This window comes from Harpia harpyja, chromosome 4 (assembly GCF_026419915.1).
Source record: "Harpia harpyja isolate bHarHar1 chromosome 4, bHarHar1 primary haplotype, whole genome shotgun sequence".
Taxonomy (NCBI): domain Eukaryota; kingdom Metazoa; phylum Chordata; class Aves; order Accipitriformes; family Accipitridae; genus Harpia; species Harpia harpyja.
The window spans coordinates 53,735,378-53,758,636 of record NC_068943.1 but is presented as its reverse complement, the minus strand read 5'-3'; the positions used below and the strand labels follow the sequence as shown (position 1 = coordinate 53,758,636).

Sequence of the window (23,259 nt, the reverse complement as noted above, 5' to 3'; positions counted from 1 at the left end):
TATTCCTTTCTTTTTCCTATTAGCGCCACACATCCAATACGCCTATTGATTTCCATGCAGTCATTGCAAAGCTGAAGGAATGTGCACTCATTTGTGCATAAGGCTGGTTTTGGGTACCATCCTGGGGTACCCAAATCCTTAACATATATGTGGATTTAACTGTATTGGTGTCCATACTCCTACTGGCTTTCACAAGACCCGATTCATGTGCAGTATGTGTCACGGATAAGCCTTTGAAAGAGCAAGGCCTTTATTAAGCTTCAGGTAGCTAATCACACATTGATCACACCACAAACGTTGCTCTGAGAACAATATAATAACTTTTGCCAGATTTCTTGGGTTGGAGAAACCATTAGGAAAAAGTCATTCGTCAAAGGGAGTCAAAGAGGGAGGGAAAAAAAGTTAAATTACATTTCTTAGGGCTAGATCATGGAAAGTTACATTATCTGATTAATACAGTATGTGTCTTGGACATTACTGGGGAAAAAGTGTTATATCATCAACAGGATGCAAAAGGCATGCAGAAAGAAATCTGGCTATCGGTCTTCAGGAAGCTGTGGGTCCTTTCCCAGTATTTATTTGTATAGCCTTTGTTTTAAATGCCCATATTAGGATCTGCACGACCCGTTATTTAAAAAATGTTAGTGTGTATGAAATTTTCAGCTGAAGACAAAGCCAATTATTTCATCATGACCAATATAAGCACGGCAGGAAGCAAAAGGGGTGAGTTCCAAAGCCAAACCTGCTCCATCCATCCGTCCGTCCATGCATCCAACCATCCATCCACCCACGTTCTTAAAAAGAGGGAGTCAGGTTCTGCTAACTGTAGCTGCAGCAGTTTTGCAATAGTTTCTTAGGCAATTGTATTTTGAGCTGTGTTTTTTTTCCAGGAGGCATAAAGGTGCTATGAACTCTGATCCTTCAGCTCTATGCTTGAGTCTATCCTATCTAGTTTCAAGTCTCCTTCACCCTGTTGCAACAGCTCTCAACAGGCAGTACAAATTTTCACTTGAACATTAGGCCCTATACTAGTCTTACCATCCTTGACCTGTCCACAGCATGTGACTTTACCGCTACCCCTCCCTCTGAGCCCTTCCAATCCCATTCCCCATGCTTCTGTCCTGGTTTTCATCCTGCATCTCTTTCTTTTTGTGCGGCCTCTTCTCCTTTCTCCTGATGTGCAAATCAACGTCCTTAGCTCACCTGGTCTAGTTCTACATTCCTTAATTAGACAAATTTTGCAGCTTTTCTTCCTCAAGATCTAAGTTCTGGCTTTTTCCTTTTGGTTCCCCTGCTAAAGCTCATTTCCTGCCTTGTTTCTGGCAATTTTCCTGCTGTTCTGGCCTCAGTTTCCCACCTCAGTGACACAGTGCTGACAAACACCGGGTCTGAGGCACAAATGGTTCCATTAAATACATCCTGCCTCTAAAACATATATTTGCATCAACTGTTAAGACAATCACTACCATAAGACCCTTCTTTCATGCGGTGCCCTTCTTTTTTTCCTGAACTTGCTTTGTTTTCTGGCTTTATGTCTAGATACACATTTTTGAAGGGATCCTCCTTTTGTCTCCATTTTGGTAATGCTTCCAAGAGTATGTGTATTATCTGAGGAACAGTGCTGTAGCATGGTTGGCAGGAAAAACCCACAAATGATGCTAATCATGCCTCACTGGCCAGCACACAGCTGGGGCCCTGCAGCCCCAGGACTCCACTCCTGCTGCCCAGTGACCTTCTCAACCACCAAGAGGCTACATCTGCGCTGGTCTCTACTTCAGAGTGAAGGCAGCACGGCACTCACATAGGTCATATTGCAAATCCAAAGATTATGTTCTAGGCAAAAGGTCTGCCATCATGGTGAAATCATGCTTTTGGTTACAGTTCACTACTAAATATCCTCACTGCTTAAAAAAACAGGAGGGAGGGAGGGAGGGGAAGATGAGTCCTTCTGTTTATTTATGACAATTACCCAAAGATGCTATCACACTTAGAGGGAGATTTATGCCAAACGTGGAACAAAACATTCCTTGGGTTAATCTGAAACAGCAGCGATAGCAGAGGCAGTGCCTGCCAGCGGGCTCCGAGCACGCTGTGCACCATGCATACCAAGTGCCATTATCTTTTCCTGTTCGGGAGTGTTTGCAGCCAGGCCCTGGGCGGCCGATGCAGATCTGCAGCAGTGTCCGAGCAACCCACAAAGCCAGTTACAGTTCCTGCAGGGAGAGGCAGCTCTGCATACAATATTTTTCATGAATCTAGGAATTGTGGGAAAGGCTCCAAAGCACTGGAAGACATAGGTTTATAAAAGGGCATGAATTTCTTTATACAGGAGTGTCTGAGTCAGAGATGGGCTGCTGCATCTCCCCACCTCATTGTCGTACACGGAATTACTGAATTTGTGAATTCTGGGCACCTCAGGTATAGAAGGAGGTATGTAAAATCAAAAGTCAGAGAAAGCGTCCTGGCTCTCAAGTTCATTCAGAACCTTGATTTGCTTAATTAGGTTTAAGAGCAATAGAAATATTTGAAATCCCTCAGAAACTGAACGTTATCTGAACCCAGTGCAACCATAAGCATATTGTTAGATAGTGATTGTGTCTAATATTCACCTCCTAAAGCTCCTCCAGTGGATAATCCCCCCGAAGTCGAGCGTTTAATAGAAATGACATGAATCTGGAGCTACCTCTCTCTCTTCATTGTCTCCAGAGACAGTCTATATAGATATCTAATCATGAGAAGGTTGAAGTTAGTTGAGAAGGAGCAGACAGTAGACAAGGAAGGTTGATTAAAACTGCAACAGTGTGTAAAAATTAGTTTTCTTTTTGATTTCAAAGGCACTATCAGTCCTTCCCCTTGCTTGGCTTCAGATGAGCACCTCAGAGCCTATTGCCTGACCACCAAGCTATCACACAGGACTCCAGCTGCAATGAAGAGCACAACGGGTGAGCCTGGGCGCAACGCAGCCATCCCTTTGCCAGACCTGACCCCTCACTTAAGTCTTCCTCAGCAAGCCTGGGGCCTGCAAACCCACGACAGTCTCACAGTGCATTGGCCGTGTTTCTCCTTAAACCACCAGCCCCAGGCACAGCACTGGCAAACACCTGTGGGTCAAGGTTAAAGCAGCAAGTTTTCTGCTTAAAACCAGCTGGCTGAAAAAACCCAGCTGTTTTTCTTTTAAAAGCCTCAGTATCCTTCTCTTAGAGAACAATAACCATATTCTGTGGCCTTACAGGGACATTACAGTTCATTCACTAATGGGAAGCTGCCCTCCCATTAGTAGCAGTAGTCATGTGTCTTTTATTTGACTTGTTGATGGCATGACAAACTGCCATGTCAGTGTGTGCCTGTAAGTAAAAACCTCTGCACAACCAGCACCCCACCAGACTGTCCCTGTGTGGCCTTACTGTTCAGTTTGCTGTCCCCTTGGGTTGCTTCCCATCACAAGTCCACCTATCCCGATTTCTCTGCTCTCTAGCTACTAAACAAGGTGACTTACACTTGCTTTTAGGATTTTGGAGCCAGACAAGGGGGGGGAAATGAGACTGATGATTAGACGGGCAGATCATTATCTGGACCACAGTTTCCATTAACACATAACAACCTTCTTCCTTCTGTCGTGTCACTGTTTGCCCTCCTACAGATCCTCTGTCCTCTCTTTAACCTCAATAAAAACGACTTATTAATGTCACCTCCATGCGGCTTTAGTATCCCACAAGGGGTTGAACACATTATTGTTCAGGCAAATCATACTGCCATGTACTTTACTTACAGGCAATGAGGTAATAGCTTAAAATCTGGAACCATCATTAAGTGTTTGCAGCGAGGTCCTTGGGGACAGGAGCTGAATGTGTTAGTCACTCTTGATGGCTGTGGCCAGAAGCTCTAACTCTTGAATGTATGCTTCTACCTACCTGCCCTTTATTTTTTACCCAACAGTGCTAGTTAAGAAACATCAGCTGATACTTACTCAGCTTTACAAAATGGGTAAGTATCAGTATTATTATCCCCAAAATACAGAAGAAGGAGAGAAATTAAGCTTAGGTAGGGATCAAAGCTCGGGAGGTGCCATCCTCAACTGCCTCTGGTTTGAAAGGCCTCTCCTCCATGCCGTTTATATGATAGCTTATCAAACTAGACATACACCAGCACAGGCTTACAACAGGCTGTGGAGCACTGGGCCACCAAGTTGTCCTGCTCAAAATAACAGCAGACATGGTGAGGTTTTGACCGCGACTGTCCTGCCTCTGTTAGCTATACCCCACAAGGGTTTCCATAGGGAAGCCGTGCCTGAGGGACCCTTTTGACTTCAGCCAGCCATTAAGCAGTGTGGGTGACCGAGGGGCTTGGGCTCGCGCACCCTTGTGCCCTGGATGAACGCCACCATATCCTTTGAACCTTCACTACAACCAACACAGCCCCTAGCCATAGGGACAGAAAATGAGCGGGGCTTTACATGCCTAAGGCTGTGCCTTAGTGAGCAGAGCTCCTGGCAGCCAGCCAGCTGATCGACTCATATTCCCTCCCAATTCAAAGGGCTCCTCAGCATCCTTGGCTACAACTGCTTTCCAGAAAGGGTCATCATTCAGAGAAAGGCCTCAGCAACCCTTCCTTGGAAAGTGGAAGGGGAAAATCAATATGGTCATTCAGCTTAAAGCAAGGAAAATGCACTCAGAAAAGGAAAGGGATGGTATTATTAAAACTATTTATAGCATTTATACCTAGCTGTTATTATTAAAACTACCAAAATAACATAGCATAACATAGAATTAAAATAGTGACCAGAGCATTAAAACCAGTAACTGTGATCAATAAAGAATTACAGAAGCAGAAATTGTGGTTTTAGACTATCCTGATCAAGCCCCTGTAAACTTTTGCATACTTGCAATGTGATCTCATGAACTTCTGTTTCTACCAAGAACAAAAATAAAATGATCACATGAAAAACGCAACATGCTGCCAACACAAGTTACCAGGAGGGCTGCAGTTCACATGGAGTGTTTAAGTTAAAAAAAAATTAGAAAATTAAAAAAGAAAATAAATACGTTAAACCCCTTAATCCTTAATTATTCCACAATTACGTTTTTTCATATTATCTTGTCCCCAAGTTTAAGCTTCAAATACAGAACTCCTCTCCCTTCTAACTACCTGAAATACATCTTTCCTTCTGCAGAATCTTTTTTTTTTTTTTTTCATTTCAGGATTGTTTTAAGATAACTGTGGAAAAGCAAACAAGCTGGGCTAATGAAGTATAAGAATCTAATAATGAGCTATCAGAAGTTTCAGATGTAGAGCAAAGTTAAGAAAAGTTTTGCAGTAGCTCAAGCCATGGGAAGTAGGTATCCACACAAACATAAACAGCAACCGCATCTAGGACCTCAGGTGTCAGGAGCAAAGAACTTACTGTGTGCATTAAAAACAACCAGTGGCCTAAAACTCCCTATCACACACATAGGAAATTTGGGAATGCCTCTGTGGGCTGGTGCTGTTGCCAGTACCTTGTGAAATTCTACTGCATCTACCCTGCAGCCAGCCCCCGTGGCTTGAAGACAAGAGGCGGCGACACAGCCGGCCGATAAGCAGCACTGCTTCCATCTGACCTCCTCCCCCTCACTTTGGCAGCCCAAAGGAAAGGGAAATTGTGGGGTAAAACATGTCCAACCCATCTCCCTTCCTGCCACAGCAACACCTTTGAAGCTGTTAATGTGAACACTGCTGCTCCTTCCTGTTGTACCTTAAAAGTGGCATTTCGGAAGTTAGTAATGAAAGTGTTTTCCAAACAATTTTCTGCTCTCCTCCTTCCCCATGGAGCTTGAGATACCGCATGCTTGGTCTGCACAGCGGTGTGACCTCACAGCATCATTCTCCTGATGTAAAATCCCATGCCAGAGGCAGTTGTCTGATGCAAAACCAACCCACTTCCACATGGACTGAGATTCATTCCAGCTCACATTTTTTTAAAAACATATTTTCAACTCAATAATTATGGAAGGGTCACTACTTAAAAAGCATCTGAAGAATTAATCTTCAAGCAAAAATATTTTGAGAAAGTTATGTATGAAATACAACTAGTTACACATTTTGGTGAAAAAAACCCACCAAAATGCAATTTTGTTGAATCAAAAACATTAATTATGGCCATATTTGTTTTGATGAAGTTCTTCCACTGCAAAAATTTGATATGACTCCAAAGAAACTTTTTTAAGTCTCAGATTTTCCATTCCACTTGCAATTTTTCCCTAAAGCCAGTTTTTTTAGTTTTATGTTTCTTTTACCTCTCCTTTTAAATCCATCTTATTTTGTATTATTCATAAATACTTTGTTTCCCTGAATCACACACTTTCTTTCCCTGAATGATACAGTGAATTATGAATGAAAAATAATCCAAATATCCTAGCTCAACAATCTAGGTAAAAATGTACTCTGAGGTCCAAACAATTTGTTATCTCCAACAATCTCTGACATTTCCAACAGCAAACTCTTCATTCTCAAGTTTTTAAAAACATTTTCACAATTTTTGAGTTCTGATTCCAAATGTGAGAAATGTTTAAATTGCGTTATTGCCCCTTGAGGCAGAGGGCAGCAAAATATCAAAATAATGCCTCTTTTGTTTGGTATTTGGTTATTGTATTTATTCACCAGTTGAAATGTGATACTAATTTGTATCCATAATTACCATGGCACTACCCACATGCAGTGTAGTATTTAATTCCAGATAAACAGTACCTGTTCTTTTTGTTTTACTGATGAGAAAGTCAACTACATTAATTTCTTCTGCACAATTTCAGCAGAATGTATTTTGACAAGAGGCAATAACTGGTCACTACACGATTCATAACAAAAGGGGGACTGCAAACTCTACAGGATATTTCTGTTTAGCAAAGCTCCCGTTTTCCTTTTCACATCATTGGAACTGTTTATTTTCTTAACACCAGCAACACTGATCTTTTCACTGGTCAGTGAAAGCATATTGCAACAGAAATACTGGTCTGAGATTGTGGCCCCTTTCTCAGTCCTCCCCTGTTTCTCTAAATCTGCTAAAGCTCCAAATACTTATTTTTCTTCCTGCAAATGTTTGACCCATGTGCCTAAAGATAATTTTGAATAGAGGATTTGGGGCTTTTAAGACTGCATCAGACAACAAATATGCATAATGTCAGTGACCTCAATTTAGCTTCCAAAATAGCACAGAGAGGACTCCCAGATTAAGGGTACAGAGAGCAAGCAAGCTGCTGTTCTGCTGCTTTTCATTTTCAGAGCTTACTTAATTAGAAAGCCATTCTGGAGGGATACAGCATTAAAAGACATGAGAGTCGCAAGAATTGTTAAAAGCAGATGGAGGCTCAATAACAGGGAGAGTGAAATTGAGGAACAGAGCTCAGGGATCAAGTGATTTATAGGCAGCAATTTTTGTTTAATTGGAAACAGAAGGAGTTTCTTATTAAGGACCATGTTATTCCCTCCATTAAGCAGATTTCTGCTGGGAAGGCAAAGGAGTAACCACCGCTTAGCTGTCCTCGTGCCTCATGGCCACAGTCCCTCTGCAGCACTCAGTGTGCTATGGGGGACTGCAGAAAACAGTGACTTTATGTGAGGATGATGGGTTTGAGGAGACCCGGGACTCCTCTGCAGGACCTTTCCAAAACCAATATACCCACCTCTGCCATCTGGAAGAATGGCCCGAAGAAAGCAGCTGGGAAATGCAGTTTCTTGGGAAGCTGTTTATCCAAGCCTTGGAAAGGAATTAACAAGTCTACACATGCAGAAAGCACCTAAATGCTCTCTTTTTCTCCCAGTGACTGCAAGCAAGTGCATAAAGGAACATGCCACTTTGTTAACGTTTGGACTTAACATAGCTACTCAAGGACAATATAGCTAAGCATGAAACGAAACTATTCAGGTAGCTGAGGTTTTATCTCAAAAGATGCTGAAGCGTGGAATGGTTAAAGAAAACCTAAGGGCACTCAGTATCAGAGATGGTGCAAGGAACAGCATTGCACTAGGTAAATGACAGCTGGTGAGGGAAATGTCTTTACGGTGACTGGAAAGCTCCCATTAATGATTCCTGTCCTCAGACAAGGACATCTCAGTCTTGGAGCATGCCCATCACTGCACTTTCAAATAATGGTTACTTTTCAGACCATGACAGACAAAAAGGACACCAATTCCAGGACTTTCTCTCTGCCAGCCCCACCTCACACCCTTTTTCTCCCAAATGAAGCTCCCCTAGTCCTTCACACAAGGTCTAACACACCAAGGCGATATTCCCACTCCGCAAGGTCTCCATGCTGTTCCTGCGACCAGGTGTGCTTGCTCAGGAGTAGCTGTATTTTTGACTGATCCACTACTGCCACCCCTGCCTTTCCATGTCAACAGGTTGCACAGTTCAGATACTCTCTTTCCGAAATTGTCCCAAGATGGGCTTCAAAAAAAAAATCACTGTAACACCTGAAGCATGTCACAAGCCAAGGAGTCTAGAAACTGTATACTGTGTTATCTTCCCCTATTCATATACTCCTCCTTTAACTTCCCCTGTTATCTTCCATGTTGCAGCTTCGTGCCTCTTCCTATTAAAGCAAAGGTGATTTGCTATGCCTCCCTATTGTATGATGAGTCCCCATATAAATGAGTCCTTTAATATCTGCTGTCTCAAGGCATTAGACTGTAACCTTAGGGCCTTCATCAATCTGTGTCTCACCTTTATTAACTGCAACCTCAATTAAACCAATGGGACTGTGAAGAAACCTGGGACGTGGGCTCCTAGATTTTAACACTTCATAAAGAAACTGGTATCTTCTTTCTGTGTAGTAAATCAACATCTATTCCAAGAGCTAATTAAAAAATAAATGTTTGAGTAATGAGATGCCTATCAATGTTGCCCAGGTTATACATATATTATCTGTACATATGCCTGTACTGTCCCTCTGCTGAAAACTTTTGAATTAGAGAAGCTCCTTACAGCAAAAGCCTAAACTGGTGATCTTTTCCTACTGGCAGTTGTATTATTAGTAGTAATTTCAGATCTCTTGCATTTTCTTTAAAGAGATAGCTTGTACGGAATTCTATGGGAGGATTATCTTCACAATAACTTTTGTTTCCCATTTCTTCATCAGTACAGCAGTTTATTCTCATGCAAAGCCCTGCTCTGTGCCTTGTAAGTGGTATACTTGGAATCTTCTTTCTGATGACTGTTTTGTGTAATTGTTTCCTTTTGTGGATAAAATGCTTTCTTAAGCTGTCAAGTGTTTCTTTTGATGACTCTATAAATACGTGACCTATGCATCTCATGATGCATATGAATAAGGATAATTAGACCTAGTATGAATGGGAAAAAAATCCCCTCTCTATGAGCATGTATAACATTTTAAGGCTAGATTCTGCTCTTTTTCATTATCACTGGAGTAAGTCAACTTCACTGTAAGCAGAAGAGAATCTGCTCAGTTTCAATGCAACAAATCCAGAGAAACTCCACTGAAGTCTCATCTATCATCAGATACTGCCCTTAGTTTATTGCGGTGGATCCAGGGTAAATAACTAGTGACATAGCTCAAATAGAGCTTCTTGACTGGTCCTTTTATAAAGTGCTGTCCATATTTTGGATACTGTCTTCAAAACAAACAACAACAACATAAAAATCAGTGCATCCATTACCTTCTAACGAGTGATTTTTTTCCACTTCCACGATGCCTCCAAGGCACCCTGTAAACAGGTGGCTGACTGTCCAACAGTACAGGCCTTGGAAGAGTAGCAGTGTTGTAATTCTCAGCTCAAGAGGTCATAACAGTTCCTTGGAAACTCCTTTTAAATGACATCTTGAGGTTATAACAGCAACAATATATTCCAGAAATATTTCAAATCCCGGGTGGACCAGAGAATGCGGGACTCTGAGAGCCATGCAGCACCACAGCAGCCAAGCAGGATGTCTCCAGTGGGCCCTGGAATCCGCAGAGCCACTTTATGTATAATGGGTTTTGCCTAAAAGCGGTGCTGTCCCGCAGAGCAAGAGAGTCTGGCTATTTTTGAAAGAGGAGAGAGACAAGAAAAGAAAGCTTCAGGTGTTTAAGGTCTCCTGTGTAAGGGCTCAGGAGCTGACGAAGTACAGATCTGAAAAAAATATGGTGAAACCCACACCACAGCTTTTGGACCCTTGTCTAAACTGAACACTGAATACAGTTTAAGAAAGTGTTTTTCAGTCTCTCACATCCACCTTCCTAACAGATAATTATAGTGTCACCTGTGTCTGACTCTTGGCAGGACATCTCTAACAGGTCCCATCAGTATGGCAGAAAATTCCCTCCTAGCACAAAGATTTCTTCTCAAATATGACAATGAAAAGGAAATAAAGAATCTATTTCTCTGTCTCTCTCTAGTGGCATCACTGTGCTACTCAATGGAAAAGGAACAGTCATCCTATGATTAAGTCTGGCACCTCCTTTCACTGTGATATCCTGCTCTGCCCTTCCTACTCAGCCCAGACTCTCAAGGCTGTTTCAAGTAATAAGAGCTCCTAACATACACTGAGGTCTGTGTATCTTGAGACGGCATGTTTCTTAAGGTACATGCTCACTGTAATTTCCATGTCATTGATAATTGTCAGGGAACTGCATGGAGTTTTAGAAGTAAGCCATCCTTAGTTCAAAAAATAATCACACTGATAAAGCCTTACGCTGCACTTTGAAGTTTACCTTGTACTGACTATACCTCTTCACATCAGAAAGCCTCTGCAGGATGGAGCCTCATTGAAAAGTCTGCTTGGAAAATTACAGAGCAGTCAGTCCTTCTGTTAATATCCTGTTAAAAATGAATGTTTTTAGACTAGAAAGCAAGCACGCTCTGAATAAAGATCAAAGCCTTAGAAGTTTATTTGAAAATCTTTTCAAGTAGTTGCAGTTCTGTAATCCCTTGTAACAATGAAGGCTCTTCCAAAATATTTCCTAGCTCATTAACAGCATGAATCTGGCTTCCTCTTTACTGTTAGCAGAGATGTGCATTGACTCTCCCTAAATGATGAGCCAATTTAGGGACCGACCCATTATTTTCTAACATAACAAGCTAATGAAAAAAAATCCATTCAGAACCTGGCAGAAATTTAACAGCGGAGACAGAGCTACTGTCTTTCATTTTCCATCTTCCAGAAATGATGGTTCAGTATTTTGACCTTTGTGCTTCCAAATGTCAGGAAAGTTTTGAGGCTGAGTTTAACAATGACAAAAAGTTGGGACTCGATTCAAATTTATATATTGATGTATATAATAATGAACATCAAATGGAGATGTATCATTGCTACTAAGGATACAGAGTCTGATACTGTTTATGACTGCTCTATGTTTATATATTACTATTATCTTCACAGCTCTCTACTTCCACCATTATTTCATCCAAATACCCACCACTTCTCATCATTTCATGCTGTATTACACAACACACTTTTTTTTTTTTTTTTTTTTTTACTTAAGAAGCAAAATTAGTGTGGAATTTTAACTGCAACTCTTAAAAACTTTATAGCTTAATGTAAGAGCAGCACCGCCCAGAGGTTCAACCTAATTAAAAATAGCCTGAAGCTTTTTACTTCCCAATGAACTTAAAAGGAAAAAAACCTCCTCTTGTTGTCTGTACTGCTATTACTGGATTAAGTAGTACTATGCAATGGGAGGTTAATGGAGCCATCCTCATGATCAAGTTCAAGGGATTAATATTTCACTTCAGTTGTTTTTTATTTAAACATTTTTTCCAAAGGTCATATTAGTGCTGATTACTGCAAACTCAGGCAAGTCTCTAATTACCCATCATGTTTAAATGAACCATGCAGAAAACTTTAGTTCAGTGATGTTCAGCAAGCATTCCACAATGCAAAAATTGACATATAAGGTAACTTCATAAAGCTAGATAAACAAGACAGAGCCCGTCCCACTGCTGCGCAGATTAGCTTGAACTTATGCCTGCTAAAGGGCATACCCAAAGTTCACTTAAGTCTGCAAGAAGACAGTGATTGACTTTGATGGGGTTTGGATCTACAATACCCGCAACCATATAAATACAGGCACAAACTAACCAGGTCAAACAAAGGAACCACTGGCACAAAATGGCATGAAGTGTGTACTCCTTCCCCAACAGAGATCTGAAGGTAATCTGACTCACAGAAGAGAAGTGCAAAAGCCACGCGTCAGAGGTTCAGGATTTTCAACTGCCTTGTCTTAGCAATTTAAGGAAATTGCAAAGCATGAAAAAGTCTAGGAAACACGACCAGGTTGCTGCTTAAAATCCAAGCCTGCTTCAACAGACAGGTAGAGATAACAAATTCCCACAGAGAAGGTGAGATGCCATTCTCACATCCAGACCTGCCCACCTTTCTCTCTCTTTGCCCTGATCTAGGTTTCTGCTGAGCACCTGAGCTCCATGAAGAAGGGAAATGGCTGAAGGTGTTTTGCCCTCTTAATGCTTATTATGGGTGAAGGACTACCACCCTGATCATGCTGCAGCCCAACCAGCCAGCATGGATCCTGAGTCAGCTCTTCTCATGTGTGCTGGAATACGTTTGGTGAGCTGTGGTGACAGAAAATGTGCGTGCCATAGCACTGGTGTGTTTAAGTCTGCACTATGGTATGCTTTTTATCTTGCTGTGCAGTTGGACATCTTGAAGTCCTCTTGAACAGATCTTTTAATGATATTGCCAATAGCACAGTTGAGTTTTGGGGTCAGACCTTCCTGTTGCCAGGAAAAGGGATGTGCAAATTCCCTAGAAGCCAGCAGAGACAGGAAAACAAGGGATACTACAACTTAACGCTACTTAGAGAATCGGTTCCCTTGGTACCTCCCTTCCTCACCGATCTCAGTGGGCCACAGCACGCTGGGGCCTCATCCAGATCTCAAGCCTACTACAGAAAGAGTGAGCTTTTCTACTGACATCAGCGTGTGCTGGATTTGGTCCCTGGCTCCTCTCCTTCTGAAGTTAATACAGTTCATCAAAGTTTAGTTCACCAGATGGTCAAGCCTATTTAGATGAATCTCATAGAACTTCACTAAGTCCTTTGCTTTTTTTTCCGTTGAGAGGCATGCCATCAAAATGTATAACGTGATCTCCTTAGAGCTCCAATTTGTTTTTAATCTGATTTCATTTGTGTGTATCACTATTGGTAGCTTCTGTCTTGGAAAAGTTTTGTACCATGCAAAACCTTATTTAAGAAAAAAAAAAAATTGGTAGTAGAACAAAACCTCTTTCCATTATAAGAACTTATCTTTTTAATGCTCTATCAGTGTTTTATTATTACTTCGGTACTTGACATCTTCCAAAAGCATTAAAAAGTTCTTGAGAGGTCTTACAACTTTACAGTATATTCTCTGATGCCAATTCTGATCACAATCTAGTTGAAGATAAGTTTAATGAACACTAGAGAAATAAAGGTCTTTCATATGTGATCAAGGTACTTGAGGAAGCAAAAGAATGCTTTAAAAACATCGGTTGCTTGGTTTAAAGCTCTATTTAAAATATGTGTAGAGTACATACTTTTGTTGAGGATAACAGAAATTTATCTTGAATTTTGGGAGTATTCCAAATGATGGTAGACAAGTATCAGAAATGAATGAGACTATTAACTTGCAAAAAAACCTTTTAGAACAATGACTATAAAATGTCACCTTTTTCCCATCTCATGGAAATGTATTTAGAACTATAGAAATATAGACAGACATTAGATTTAGTGATGGCGAGTGAATAATTAAGTCATCTGCTACTCTATATAACAGTAAAAAGATTATTCTTAGTTACAGAAGTTATTCCTAAAAATTTCTTATCACTTATGTTATTTAAACTTTCTTACATATCAATTAGTTTGAAATAATAAGTCTTTAGGCTATCCATTAATTGCAGCACCGTAGACACAATCTGTATTTAAAATTATGCAATGAAAATTAAGCCGAAGCGCCAAGCTGTCTTGGCTAACAAAAAAGGTTTCCTCAGCCCTTCGGATAAAGAAGGAGAGATAATGGGGGCACTGAATTCACAGGAGAACGCTTTCTCAGTTTACTATTCTGTCTTGTCACATGTTAACACAGACTACTGAAGCCACAAGCCATTATCCAAGTGTTTAATTTGCAGTGTTGCATTTTCAGTGCATTCATTTTCTGATCGTACGGTATGACTGTTTTCAGACAAAAAAGAAAAGAACTCCAGTGATTAATGCAAAGGAAGGACAGCAACATATATAACCTGAAGGATAGCTGATTACGAAGATTCTGCAATGGGATCATTTACAAATGCAAGGTAAATGTGGATGGGAAATTTAGATAGTTTAGTTACTCTTTTAGAAGTTAGAGGGAGGCTGGTTGCACCATTTTTAGTTTCTCTCTCTCCTGCTGTTATGGCTCTAGGCTCTCAAAGAAGGCTTCAACCCACTCTTTTAAGTCTTGCTGTCTTTGCAGAACAGATCTTAGGACAACTGAATTTCTCTTGTCTGGTCGTATTTTGCTTCACTGATGCACTGAAACTACAATTTGGCATTTGTACCATTATAGCTGGTTCACGCTGGCATCTGTCAGAGACACACAGCATGGACTGCCATATCAGTCACAGCTGCTGACTGCAGCTGCTGTCCTCAGCGGCAGCGATGATGGGAAGTGGGATTATTTTAAAAAGTGCAGCCATTAATTGATGGGTGCTTTTTCCCAAATCCTCTACGCCTGCAGCATGAATGAGGAGTCAAAGATAACATTCAGCTGATTCAAACAGATCTTGGGAATGGTGTCTTCCTGCCATAGAAACTAGAAAAAAAACAGCTGAAATATTCTGTGTTGAAAAGCATGCCTGACTGAGGTAATCACACCTAAGAGTGATGCTTCTTTAAAGTCAGACAAACTGCAGCAGCTCGCTATCTTCTCAGTCTTCTCTGCATGCTACACCAGCAGTTACAGAGCTGTTCCACCTTACTGTCTCCTGTATCCTACGCTTAATTGTACTTTTAAATAAGAATAGGCAGAGCATTGGGCAGTCAACTTTCTGTGTGTAGTACAGCTTCTTTTTATCTTCAGACAATAGCAGTTTACACTTCTGTGCACAAAAAAAAGATACCCCCTTTAACATTCAGCCTAGCCACTGTGAGATTTCCTAATGTCAGTATCCTACACTCGATATGTGACTCTTGTAAAAGACACTAAAAAATGTTCTCTATTATATGCATGTTTATTAAAAAAGTGCTCCTACTAATATTAATAAATGGTTACAGGAGGGAAACGAGGGTGAATACTGAGTCAATCCTCTCAATGACATGTCTGTGTGCTTGTGGATGCATATACTCACAAAATGGAGGAAAAATAGAAGGCATCTAATTATTTTTAAGTAAATCAAAATAATTACTTCACTGGCATAAATGTAGATTTTGTATATAAATTCAGGTTAATGAAATACTTATACAAAAGAGACAGTTTGTTCAAGGAGGACAGGTACAAAGAGGGACTTTGGTGAGGTATTTATCAAAGACCTTTATTTTTTTTCTGATCTCCAGCATATTGTAAGAGAGGGACCTGCTGAAAGTCTCTGGGTAATGACAGATTGGACATGAAAATGGACACTGTTGTGGTGGGCACTTACAATGGATGATTACACTAGGAAGATCGGGTGATGAAACTTCCTTACTTGCCCAGAAAACTTTTCAAAAAGGAATACAGCAGGGCACAGAATACTTCAACTTCCTAGCAGGCAACATTCATATTTACAATACGTACTCTCTACTTTATGCGTGATTGGATGTGAAAACAGACACCTATTTCACTTAAATGATCTGGACCTGTGAGCAGGCTTATTACTTTTTTACACTATATCAATTCCTGCAGCAGCCATAGAGAGGATCTTGGCCTAGGTAAAATCCTCAAACATGGTTTATATCACTGAAATAAATCTGCTTATGAGGGAGTTGCAACCATTACAGGGCAGCTGACATTACAAGGAATTAACCCCAGTCTTAAAAAAAAAAAAACAAACAACCTTAAAAAGTAAAAAAGGGAACTAATAATTTAAAAAATTGAATTAATTTTCAACCAATTAGTATTTTCAAGTGGGAGCTGCAGCAGTGTCTGTCTGAGTACAAATGGGAATAAAGGGTACTCCAGGCCAAGAGGGGACATTAACACTAACATGGAATTGGGAAGAAGTTACTGCAGAATTTATTCCATTATGCCATGGAGAGCGCGAGGCCCTGCTCAGAATTACAATGATTCCCCAAGAAAAAGACTGACAGTGAGTTATCATTCCCAGGAGCTTCTACAATTTCCATGCTACTTAGCATTACAGGCTCGTATATCTATCACACCTCAACTTCAGCAGCATCCAAGCTATGTGGTATAAGGTGTATTACTAAAAGAACAGGGAAGGATTTAATTGCCACCAAGGCCATCAATCCTATCAGGAATACTGATTCCTGAAACTTGATTGCTGCTTTGAAAACTGAACCTGCAGAATTTTCAGCAGAAAGGAGCATTTTAAGAGCAGAAATACTACACTGAGATCTCACTGACCTATATAACACCCTGCAGAATAAAACTGATCCAAACAGGCGCTTCTAAATATACTAATAATCTCAAGCAGGACCACAGATAAGCTATTGTATATCTAATAGTTTCTAGAAATACTAACCTTCAGTATCAGCAGGTTGCGAAATAATTTGCCCTATGAGCTTCATGCATCAACACCTACTTTGTGAAAATAAAGCTGTCAAAATGTGAGCTACCACATGCAGTACCATTCCCACAGGCCATACAGTACTTAAACATGGAGGCTGACATTGCACCGTGCTGAATTCTGGTTGTGCATAACAGCTATCAAAAGACTTACAAAAATCCAGGTTAAGAAAAAACGCCAGCTTGATTCTAGACAACACTTACATATGGCTGAAGTCCCACTGAAAAACTCTATCATGCACTTAAGTGCTCATTTGAAACACAGCTTAAAGGATGAGGGAATTGTAGCAGTAGCTTTTAGGTCCTACTTTTTAGAGCTCTCATGAGCCATCCCTACCCAGCCAAAACGTCCTAGTGGAAAAGTCATTTTGCTTGTTCAGACCAGAATTGTAAGTCTACATTCTCTTTTTCTGTCTCAAAAATTTTAACTTAGGTTTCTACTGTTGACAAACATAACTGTTAACTAAATGGAAGTTCCTCCTATAAATGACTAATTAGTTACTAGTGGATTCAGACAGATCCTGAATGAAGTTGTAAATTTAGGTCATTTCTCTAGATTTCCGCACAGCTATTATCATGGCTTAAAAGGATTATATGCCTCTCCTGCACAGAAATATTCTCTAAGGTCATTAGTTTTGTTCAACCCGAAGCCAGTGGTTTCTTACATAGGAGTGAGAGCTGATACTCCTTTTTGGCCTGCAGGAAAAATTGACTCTTTCCTTCTGCGCAGCCTGCCCTCCTCCTATCCAGGTACTTCAAAGCATTCAAAATGCCTTGCCCTGTGGATACAGCAGTGAGAGCTTAGGGCAGAAAGGGGTGGAAGAAAAAAAGTTTCCTCCCATCGTTCTCATATTTGCTTTAGAGCAAGGTAAACCTTGGGGCGATGGATTCTTTCACCCCAGTTTGGAGCTCCCTGTGTTCTTGATGCTAATCCATTTTGTTTCCTAATTTTCATGCACAGGTAGGGTACACTGAATGGTAATTCCACCATGCAAAGCTTCTCCTAATACCATTCCCTTTACACAGTCTATGAGGCTGAAGTCCTGAGAGCAGGACAAAGGAAGGAATAATTCCAGTGGTGTCATAAGGGGTTACATGATGCCACAGGAGGTTCTTCCCTGAGGTTGGATCTCCTTCTAACTGTGCAGGAGCAATTGGATTTTCCCAGGTCTCCACCATCCTCCCAAGATATCCTAATTTGACCCTGGCAGGTGACATCAGGTTGGCCTCATATTGTTAAAAATGTAAGCAATGTGTGATGAGAACAGAGTTAAAACAAATACTTCTGTTTTGTAAAATGTTCACTGAGTTGTTTCAAGGCAGCTCAGCTCTATTCCTATCTTCCTGCTTCTCAGGAAAGGAAGACAGAACATCCCTCAGGAAGAGAAATCAATATTCTTGTGACACTTAAACACAAACAACAAAGAAATCCCAGTTCCCTAGTGAGCAGTTGCCAATTTAATTTTGCCGTCTTCAGTAAGTCACTCTTTTGAATACTGTCAAGGTGCCAACATATTCATTATGGGCTCTACTTTCTTTTGTCACAACTGCTTCGCTCAGCAAATGTACGCTTTTAGTTGCCTTGCCTGTGTTGAAGAGGAAAACAACATTCATGAAATCAAGGCCCCACCTAGCAGTTTTAATCTCTAACCTTACCACAAGGAGAGAATTAAACAATATTTAAAATTGTGTTATTTTTAAAAAGTGTTTGAAAAATGATCACTTACTTTGCAGCAATAAAAACATTTAAATAAACCACAAGCATGTAATGATATGTATAGATACATGAAGAATATGTTGGCGTCCATGTGGGCAGAGACAGGTGAGTCACAGCAAAAAAGCCTGACAAATCAAGTTATAGTCACACTTTATAAATATTCAAACTTATTTAGCATTTGCCTTTCAGTAAAGTATAGAAGTCAATCTGTATTGTGCAAGGCACAGATCAAACATACAGAGTTTGTTCCTTCTTTCTTGCAAGTACATGTCCATAAAAGTACCCACTATAAGTATGTAACAACAAATCAAACAAAAAGCCCTAGACAGGCTGATAAAACAATCTGGGGGGAAAGCACAAAGAACCACCACACTGATGCTGGCCAGGGAGCAGAACAGCACTCACAGCAAACGTGCGCGTTCACCACTGCTGGTGGAGCCTCACTGCTAACACTGGTACCGGCACCACACAGACTGGAAGAGGAGTAGTCCTAAAAACTGAGCCTTGATTGTCATTAGGAAGGACTATGAATTACAGAACAACTATCAACACCTTGTGCGGGATGGTGAAAAGCCACAGAAGGATGTTCCGTAGCAAGGAGGAGCTGCAGCTCTCTTGAGGAGGCTCCTTTTACTCCTGCACATGTGTGTGAGTTGAGCCCAAGGACACTGAAAAGCAAACACTGCCTGCCTGGCAATTAACCAAAATCCTTTGCATCCAGGTAACCGCAGCAGAAAGGCAGGTTTTGTTACCAAATACAGTCCCCACTGAGAAGCCATGGTGCTTCTCTCCTCAAAGACAAGCAAAGCATATCAAAGCATTCCAGAAGAAAGCAGTAGAAGGTGAAATATTAAATAAAAATACAAAGCAAGCAGGACTCACTGATTCAGTGACAAAGGCGTGTGGCTTATTGGTACCCCCTTGACAGTGAAAGCTCAAGACCTCCTGGCATAGCTGTATTTACGAGAGGTTTCAGGAAGTTTGCTTATACATAATCATGTCTCCTGATAGCAGAGATACCCCTGAAATAATACTTCATTCTATCAGCATGTTCTAATCATCAGCCCTTCCATAAAGCAATGAAAAAAACTCTTCTAATCTACTTTCATCTTTCTTCCAGGCTTTGCCTGCCTTTCCCCAGTTGTCTTCTGTTCCCTTCCTTCTCCCTGAAAAACTCACTCTCTTACCTCTACATCTTCCCCTTTAGGCTTCACTAATCCTATTTTACTGATTCGCATTCATAAATTCTTTCTCTTTGTCCCCCAATTTTCCTCCTGCTCTGATGCCCTAGTTAATCCTTTCTTTATCCTATACCCTGGTGTCCCAGATGACAAATCCTTAATTTATCTGCTTGGTAAGTTTAATCTTCAGAGGTACCCAGAATTCCTACCTTCAACACCTTTCCCCATCTCATACCTCTACATTCAGATGCTCTCAATTCCTAAGCCCACATCCTTCCCCCGCATCAATCTTCTTTACCTTTTCAAAGAGACATTTCATAGTGCCTGGTTTTCTGATCTGAGAGTACTGCAGCTACTGTGAGCAGAGAACAGAGGTTCTGATGACCCAAAGGGCTGTGGAAAGAAAGCTTGTATAATCATGCTGTTACACACAGCCCCTGACCGCTGCACTGAGGTGGGGCAAAAGCAGCAATAAATAAAACAGGCAGGGAGACAATGGGGTGGGGTATGATTTGAAGAAGCCACAAATTGCTTTCACAGTATAAAAAGGATGTAATGGTCAGTGGCAGCATATGTTATGCAGCTAGCAGATAATAACCAGGGCTATAATTGCTCAAAGATTTCAGAAGAACCACCAGGCAGTAAATTGTGGACGCTCCTGACTTAGTTTTGACATGTAAAATGAAAACAACATTAGCATTACTAGATAAAAAGGGGAATGTTTCACTCACTTTCACTATAGTCTCATATTCCATTTCTACTTCTGTTTTTCCTCTACTTCTTGTTCTTCTATGCTCTTTAAAACAAAACCAAGGATCATTTCAATTTGACATGATTAACAATTACTCTAAGCTGAAATGACATAATTCTGTGCAATACAGTAAAATAACATCTCTTTAATCTATGCACTTAATGAAAAACAAAAGATTACTTCATGCTTCTGTGTGCTGGCTCATTAATATTTGACTAGGTACATGTTAGTCAGAGAAAGAAGTCTATTTATCACAACCTGTCACTCCATACTAAAGGAGGACAATATATCAGCTGTGTTATGTGAGACATCCAGGTTTAGTTGAAGTTGCAGCGTAAGCACATTGCAAGAAGTGTCACTTTTTTTCTGGGAGGGGGAAAGAAGAATGTCTCTGAAGGAAAAATGAGGATCAGCCATGCCACCTGAAGTATGTGCTTGAAGAAATACCTCTGGCCATTGCAGCAGGAAGGCCTTAGACTGCAGTCAGACCTGATCCCATGAACTCAGTGCAGTTTGGATGGAAAACCTTCAAGGACATCACCAAGTGCTTATGAGAGTGGTGCTGCTCCTTCACCAGACAGCCTATTCCCGTTGAGTCAGTCTTGCACGAGTGCCTGAGCAGGACAAGGTGTGGGACACGCTGCTGTTGGAGCTGTTACTGCTCTTCACTTGCCTTCGTCCTGAGTTGGTGTTTATCTCTGGAGCTGAAACTTCTGTTTGATAGTTCAAAAGAGTGGCAGGATTGTCAGATTGTCCCATCTACCTAGAAGACCCTGACGTGCTGCAGGCAGCTGCATGCTACTCAGAGCTGACTCATTGGGATAGCTGTGATTCATCACGCACCCTGAACTTAAAACTCTCTCTCTTGAAGAGGTCTAAGGTCTGGATCAGAGAAGTACTGAAGGTAATCCAGCAGCAACCAAAAAGACCCAAGTTTTTTAGTTTGTGCAGTTACCAGAAGATGGCTATAAAATTATAGCCAGGAACTGAAAAAATGACTGACTTTTTGGTTCATGCTAAGTGGACTCTTTAAACAATGTTGCCGTGCTATTTTTCAAGTGGCTGCAGTATGTTTCATTCTCTGTTGTGTTAAATTATTGTGTTAACTGTCTTGTTTTGCTCTAAAATTAGTGTTATTTCAGTATTAAGTGATTTACTGCTTCATATGGATAGTAATTGCATGAGCATATTGCTGAATCTGGTTCTGTTTGTAGAATTTACATCACAGCTCTTTTATGATACAGTTGGTGCCACAAAAATCCTGACACTTCCCACATCATATACTTTATCACGTATTCAAGACAGTATCTTATTTACATTGTCCAGGAGCCAGAGCTGTAATGGCATCCAGTGTAATATGGTGATACTAAGTGACTGTCAGCCATGGAATAATTGCATGCAAGTTCACTGAGGTAAACTGTATTTTGTCTTAGCTGTCAGGTTTTTTACAAATGAAATTGAAACCTTAAAAAAAAAAATAGAAACAGAGAATAGCACATAATAAAGTTTCTCATTTAATATTTAAAGACTAAATAGCTTAATAACTGAAGCAGTACTTTTAAAATTTGTTACAAAACATTTCCTCTCAAAGCATTTTTTAAACTGGATGTAATTATTGAGTCACTTCCTTGGTAATGAGTGAAGAAGCAGAACAATACATTTGAGCACTGTGTCCTCATTTTACTTTCATGCAGATTCATAAATGCCTTCTAACTGAGTCAAAATAGCAGGCAAAAAAATATAATTAGCTAACAACGTGGCTGGATTTGATTGAAATTCTATGTAAGGGAACTTATGCCACCTTCTTATATTGTGTTGCAACAAATGAATGAAACCATTTTATTTATTTTCTCCTTGAACTCTTTCTCACCTTGGTAGCAGTGGGCTGTAAAGCTACTGCATTAACACTGACACGGTGTTGTAAGATACACGTTGGGTATAAGATGGTCAGGAAATGGGTGCCAGTGATTGTGGTAGCTTGCACCTTTTTGACATGCAAAATGAATCTAAAATATTAGCTGAGGAAGCAGAAGGTGACAGTTTGTAGCAGAAAAAATGTAGCAGCAAGAAGGTGAAATGTAAAGTGAAAAAAGAAAGCTACTTTGTTTTGCATAGTTCCTTATCACTTCTCCTGATGCACTTCATTTTTCTGTCCCTTTGATCTATATACTTCACTGGTTTTGTGCTCCCACTGACAGACAAATCAGATAAAGTGCCTTACTTAAAATTGGCAATTTTTACAAAATTACATATATGTTCACAGCACACAAAGATTTTGTCACTGTGGATGTTGGCCTAGTTACTTCAATGAGGCTTGTAACTACTGAAGGCAGGCTAAGATTTGACTAGAAATTCCCTTAAAAGCAAACCAGTCTTGGAAAACACTACTAAGCATCCTCCTGCTAAATTCCTTAGTTTGTGCAACATTATTAGTTTTCCTTACTTCTGGCACCATTTTTAGCCAGCCTCCCTGGTAAAGGACACATCTTGGTTTGTGAAAATGTGTGTCTACTTTGCATGCAGGTGACTGAACACACGTATTGGCTAGTGCTGACACGCCAGGATTTGGGTGTGCAAAGCAGACACACATTTGCCAATATGCAGATTTTACCTACCTGGAGGATGAACATCAGGCTCAAAATAAGTAAACATTGCAAAAAAAGCAACATCCAAAAATAATAACAGAAAAATCTTTACTTTATCAAACTGAGGATTTTCCCTTTGATTAGTTATCAAAACACAGTCCACTGAAAGTAACAGAGATATCTGGATAGCATGAATTCCACAGTGATAGGAAATTACAAGGTTACAAGATACAACTACTTAGCTGTACGTAGGGCACACACCACTCAAAACCTATACTGTTTATAAAGCTTTTAACAATACAGTCTATGCACTTGCACCATTAGAATACTCCCGATCCAAATGGCGCTAGTGTAGCAGAC

At 40.5% G+C, this 23,259-nt stretch overlaps 1 protein-coding gene across 2 annotated transcripts in view; it reads right to left on the bottom strand.

Annotated features, from left to right (window-relative positions):
• The window catches only part of PLCB1 (phospholipase C beta 1), a 420,728-nt gene that overhangs the window by 3,446 nt on the left and 394,023 nt on the right, over positions 1–23,259 (bottom strand). Inside the window, exon 32 of one of the 2 annotated variants that reach the window (XM_052784066.1) lies at positions 20,295–20,359. The exons of the other annotated variant lie outside the window; for it this stretch is intronic. Coding sequence (XP_052640026.1) covers positions 20,321–20,359 — 39 coding nt within the window. The 3' untranslated portion in view covers positions 20,295–20,320. The remainder of the gene's footprint in view (positions 1–20,294; positions 20,360–23,259) is intronic. 2 annotated transcript variants of the gene reach the window in all.